We start from the raw sequence: 6,157 nt of genomic DNA, 5'->3' as shown, positions 1-6,157 counted from the left end.
CATATCAAGGATGGATCCTTTGAAGTACATCTTTCAGAAGCCCATGCCCACTGGAAAGCTAGACAAGTGGAAAATCCTGTTGAGTGAGTTCGACATTGTCTATGTAACTCAAAAAGCGGTCAAGGGACAGGCACTGACAGACCACCTTGCCGAAAACCCTGTGGATGGTGAATACGAACCTCTAAAAATGTATTTTCCTGATGAAGAGGTATCATTCATAGGAGAAGACATTGCAGAATCCTATGACGGTTGGAGAATGTTTTTCGATGGAGCAGCAAACTTCAAAGGAGTTGGCATAGGAGCGGTCTTGGTATCAGAAACCGGTCAGCATTATCCAGTGTCTGCCAAACTCAGGTTCCCCTACACCAACAATATAGCCGAATATGAAGCCCGCATCTTAGGGCTCAAAATGGCCATTGACATGAACATTCAAGAGCTGCTAGTAATTGGAGATTCAGACTTACTCATACATCAGAATCCAGAATGAGTTCGCCGATGCACTAGCTACCCTATCATCTATGATACAACATCCCGAGAAGAATTTCATTGATCCCATTCCGGTGAAAATTCATAATCAGCCAGCTTACTATGCCCATGTTGAAGAGGAAGCAGATGAAAAGCCTTGGTTTCATGATATCAAGGAATATCTGGCAAAAGAGGAGTACCCGGAGCTTGCCAATCATACTCAGAAATGCACACTTCGGAGATTGTCCAACAATTTCTTTCACAGCGGAGGAATCGTGTATAGGATGACTCCTGATTTGGGACTATTAAGATGTGTCGACGCAAAGGAAGCATCCAAGCTACTAGAGGAAATTCATGCATGGACCTGTGGTCCACATATGAATGGTTTTGTCTTAGCAAAGAAGATACTCCGGGCTAGTTACTTTTGGATGACTATAGAAACAGAATGCATCCAGTATGTCCGAAAATGCCATCGCTGCCAGATACATGCAGACATGATAAAAGTACCTCCAAGCGAGCTCAACACAACAAGCTCGCCATGGCCGTTCGCCGCCTGGGGAATGGACGTCATTGGACCAATTGAGCCTGCCGCTTCTAATGGACACAGGTTTATCCTAGTGGCAATTGACTATTTCACCAAGTGGGTCGAAGCAGCATCTTACAAAGTAGTGATTAAGAAAGTCGTGACAGACTTTGTTCGGGACCGCATTGTTTGTCGATTCGGTATTCCAGAGTCAATCATTACTGATAATGGCTCCAATCTCAACAGCGACTTGATGAAAACCATGTGTGAAACCTTTAAGATCAGACACAAGAATTCCATAGCCTACAGGCCTCAAATGAATGGGGCCGTAGAATCCGCCAAGAAGAATATCAAGAAGATATTGAGGAAAATGATAGAGAAGCATAAAAAATGGCACGAGAAGTTATCATTTGCTTTATTAGGGTATCACACCAGAGTGCGCACATCAACCGGGCCAACCCCCTATATGCTGGTTTATGGTACAGAAGCCGTCATTCCCGCCGAAGTAGAAATTCCTTCCTTGAGGATCATACAGGAAGCTGAGCTCAACGACACAGAGTGGGTAAAGAGTCATTATGAGCAACTACCTCTTATAGAAGGAAAGAGAATGAACGCAGTTTGCCATGGTCAACTCTATCAGAACAGAATGTCCAGAGCCTTCAACAAAAGAGTCAAGCCAAGACAGTTCACACCGGGGCAGCTGGTGTTAAAGAAAATTTTTCCGCATCAGGATGAAGCCAAAGGGAAGTTCTCTCCCAACTGGCAGGGCCCACACATGGTTCACCGAGTTTTTACAGGAGGAGCCCTCATACTTGCAGAAATAGACGGAGAAGTCTGGCTAAAGCCGATAAATTCAGATGCAGTCAAGCGTTACTATGTGTAATCTTTATGTCCTCCCTATATGATGTAAATTTGAACTACGCCTGACCTGATTCTCGTTTAAGAGGGGATACGTAGGCAGCCCTATGGGTTCAGTCACAATTCAATAAAATTTTCATTCCCCCCCGCAATTGGAAACTGGGGNCCCCCCCCCCCCCCCCCGAAATTGGAAACTGGGGTAGTATTTTGAGGAGGACCCTCAAAATTCTGAAGTAATTTCAGCCGATCATCGCACGAGCAACAATCAGAAACGCCAACCCATCAAAGTGGGGCAGAATTTTGAGGAGGACCCTCAAAATTCCGTAGCATGAGAGATTGCAATGTCTCGAACCACGTCACAGTCGTCGGTTCATCTAAAACTACTTTAATTATACATTTATGTCATACTTTTAGAAAATCATGCATGTTTATTATTGAAACTTCTTTGTTTAGCAACGCTACCCCAATGATACAAATGGTATCACCAGATCAAATCAGGACGAGTTAAGCAAAGCCAGCAGGGATACGAACTAACCTTTCCCCTTTACAAAACTCACGATTTTTCTTTGGATGCAGGCACAAGGATTGCGACATCATTAAAACATACTGCACACTCATGGAACAAACATTGTTCAAGAATAAGACTCTCTTAACCGTTACACTTGCCAACATTTGCTATATGCACACCAGTGATGTCCCATATGTCACAACGCCGCAATCTGCTATCAGCTAAGAAACTCTACTGTCATCTACTATTTTATTTCTTGCATAAGGCTACCGTTCTGCCTTCCAACTTATAAGGCTACTATTCAGCCTTCCGAGGTTAAGCTCTACCTCTATCTGCATCTGCATTGCATAAGGCTACCATTCTGCCTTCCAACTTGCATAAGGCTACTATTCTGCCTTCCAAGGTTAAGCTCTACCTCTATCTGCATCTGCATTGCATAAGGCTACCATTTTGCCTTCCAACTTGCATAAGGCTACTATTCTGCCTTCCGAGGTTAAGCTCTACCTCTATCTGCATCTGCATTGCATAAGGCTACCATTCTGCCTTCCAACTTGCATAAGGCTACCATTCTGCCTTCCGAGGTTAAGCTCTACCTCCAATTGCATCTGCATTGCATAAGGCTACTATTCTGCCTTCCGAGACAAAACGTTATCTCCATCCACATTGCACGGCTGAAAGATCGCCACATTGCACGGCTGAAAGATCGCCACATTGCACAGGTGAAAGATCGCCACATGCTACTACATCCTTCATGGGCTGAAATATCGCCAACCCATCCAAAGGCGTCATCATTCAAAGGCACCATCCTCATAGCCCGAGAACACCACGTCATGGCCTGAGGACCCCTTTCAATCTTTTTGCATATCATTATTCAAAGGCATCATGGTTCGGAGGCACCATCCTCATGGCCCAAGAGCATCATTTCATGGCCTGCGAATCCTTTATTATACGCTTCATGGCCCAGGACATCATGGTCTGAGGACGCCATTCTTAACCTTCCAAAGACAGCATTCATGGTCCAACAGGAATTTGCATCATGTCTAAATTTACGCACAATATATGCTTATATTATTCATTTGTAGGTAAACCGGCAAGCAACGGCCATCCTGGCGGGAGCAGTTTCGCTCCAGTGCCCGCAGCCATATCAAACCTAACCATTCCCGTAAACTCACCCAGCCCGAAATATCGCGTCCGTCCTGTAAAACCAGGGATATGTAGGCAACTCAGAAGCTAGGGTGCGGCCGAAATCTTCCCAAATCGTTTCTCTCGGTCAAAATTGGCCATCATTTCTTTACCCGAAAACTCTTTCATCCTTCCCGATAAAGAGGGCCAGCTATTGATACCCAATTTTTCCTCAAACTATTTTTTCATTTTGCATATATGCCTTCAAAATCACTTTTTATAATAATTGGTATTTTTCCATAATTTTCCATATTATTATCAATTTATTTTCTAATTTAATCAGTATTTTATATCCAATAGTTATTCATAAAATACATTACAAGTAATTTCCACCCACGACCGTACAGTTGGTATAGCACCTCCACCCACGACCGTTAGGTCCTGGGTTCGAGTCACCTGGAGGGGAAGTGTGGAAACACTATAGATCCTCCTAAATTGGGAGGGGGAAAGAAAAAAACCCTAAACCCTAAACCTACGACACTTTGCTCTCTTCTCTCTCCTCTCCTTGGGCGATTTCCATGGTGAATTAGAGCTGCCATGGCCATGCCCATCTCTCCCCAGCCTTTGGCTGTGGGAGAGCCATCTCCAGCCCTTAAAGAGAGCATACAAAACCCTACAAATCAAATAACATATGCCACACGTCTATATCAATCCAAAGCAGCAGCAAATTTGAACCAAACACAACTAAAACCTATTGAACTTGTTCATGGAGTACCAACAATTCAATTTTCCATGGATGAACGTATGGAGTTTTCAAAGGAGGAGGGACTACATCAAGCTATTGTGGTGAAACAGTCTTCAAATGTTCCAGATTTACCAACAATGAGAACCATACTGCCAAAAAATTTCGGCATCAAAGGACAAGTTTTGATCGGCCAACTTGCGCCAAGGCAGTTGCTCGTTAGGGCTGATCAACATGAAGATTTTGTTAATTCACTTGCTAGGGCAGTCCAATATTTTAATCACAATGGAAAGGAGCACCAAATTAGAGTTTTTCCATGGTCAGTTGGTTTTAACGGAAACGAGGAGACGACGAAGGCAATAGTTTGGATCTCTTTTCCAAAACTGCCGACGGAGTTGTTCGCAAAGAATGTGTTGTTGTCCATAGCTTCAGCTGTTTGCAAGCCCATAGCTATTGATAAAGCTACTCAGATCAAGTCTCGCCCTTGTACTGCTAGAGTTAAGGTGATCCTCGATTTATTGGACAATTTACCTTAAAAGTTGCGATTGCAATTTGTTGATAAACAGATGGGAAAGATTGTGGAATTGTTTCAAGAATTTGTCTATGATAACTTACCATTGTATTGAAATCATTGCAAGCATCAAGGACATGATGAAAAAACATGTCGACAGTTAAATAAACAGACAGTAGGAAGTAGGCAATGTGAAGATGAAGCTGTCATGCAAAAGGAAGAAGAAATCCTCGACAATGAAGGTAAGACAGTTGAAAAGCTGCATGGGGATGCTAGGGTTTTTTTTGAATGCAAAAAAGCAGCAAAGAACGGAGGCTTCAGAGCATGTGGAGGTCCCTAGTGATCGAGCTGCAGGATTAGTTAATCCTATGTTGAGCGGGAGAAGTAATGAAGATTTGGGTGACAAGAACACAATCCTAGTTATTGGTGATTCTTCATCTCATGTAGCTAATGGGACTCAACCTGTTGTAATACATGGAGCTACTGTTGATCATGCAAATATGGGTAAGATAGCAGCTGGACAGTTGAGTAGCACAGATGATACAATTGGAAAGGGAACTGGGCAAATTTTAGAAGCAGTGGCTACTGCTGCTACAGTTGCTATTGAATCTGGGGCAATTTGTTGAGAAGAAAAAACCTACTGGAGATGATAGAAGATTGAAGGATATACCTGCTACTACAATCTTGACAAGGATGTATACAGCATTGGGGACAAATACACAAGTTGAGAAGGCAACAGTTGGTGCACTAGCTGGCGATGATCGTGGAGCTGCTGTGGTCTCAAAGCTGGAGGCTACTGATGCTTTGATGGAAGGTGTAAAGAATGATAACATTGCAGAGACAAAAGCTGAAAACTGGACAATGGTGTCCAGCAAAAAAGGATCTCCAAACAATACTAACGTGCAGCAGCTGGAACAGAAGCAAGGAGTGGTAAATAGATCATCTAATAAAAGATCTTCAGAGGTGAAAGAGCAGGCTACAACACCAAAGAACATTGAATTTTCTAACTCTTTTGATGCCTTGAGAAACGACCAGGAACATGTGATGAATAAGGAGGGGAAGAGTATACAGCAGGTTCTGATGGATAAACCTATTTTGGATGATATTGCAACGACTACGCAACAGCGTCATCGCGAGGCAGCTTCAAAATCTGGGAGGCCAAAATCTCCAGAAAGTCCAGAACAACAGATCTTTTCTCAGCATACAGGTGGACAGCTTGTTGGTTCGAAAGAAATTATTCTAGTTGATGAGCAAGAGGCAGTGGCAGCCACACCAACACTGCATATTTCCAGTCCGGATTTAGCTAAAATGGTGAAGGATGCCCATACAGCTATGTTGTTGAATACAACTCCAAAGGTTAAGGCACCTTTGGTCCCGCTAAATACCTCAGTATATGAGGTTCCCTCACAATTGATGGAGTCCTTTGGT

The 6,157-nt window shown here is 43.3% G+C and overlaps 1 protein-coding gene across 1 annotated transcript; it reads left to right on the top strand.

The window, feature by feature from the left end:
* The first annotated feature begins 4,073 nt into the window (after nt 1–4,073).
* LOC109243328 lies at nt 4,074–4,754 on the top strand. Its single transcript, XM_019410236.1, has one exon. It carries the CDS (start codon nt 4,074–4,076, stop codon nt 4,752–4,754), a length of 681 nt encoding a protein of 226 aa, XP_019265781.1.
* The last annotated feature ends 1,403 nt before the right edge of the window (nt 4,755–6,157 follow it).

The sequence above is a fragment of the Nicotiana attenuata genome, unplaced genomic scaffold (assembly GCF_001879085.1).
Source record: "Nicotiana attenuata strain UT unplaced genomic scaffold, NIATTr2, whole genome shotgun sequence".
Lineage (NCBI taxonomy): Eukaryota > Viridiplantae > Streptophyta > Magnoliopsida > Solanales > Solanaceae > Nicotiana > Nicotiana attenuata.
The sequence above is the reverse complement of the archived record's forward strand: the minus strand, read 5'-3'. Positions and strand labels throughout refer to the sequence as shown.

Coding starts and splice junctions, on each gene's coding strand:
- LOC109243328 (XM_019410236.1), top strand. CDS start 4,074: ATGGCCATGCCCATCTCTCCCCAGCCTTTGGCTGTGGGAGAGCCATCT.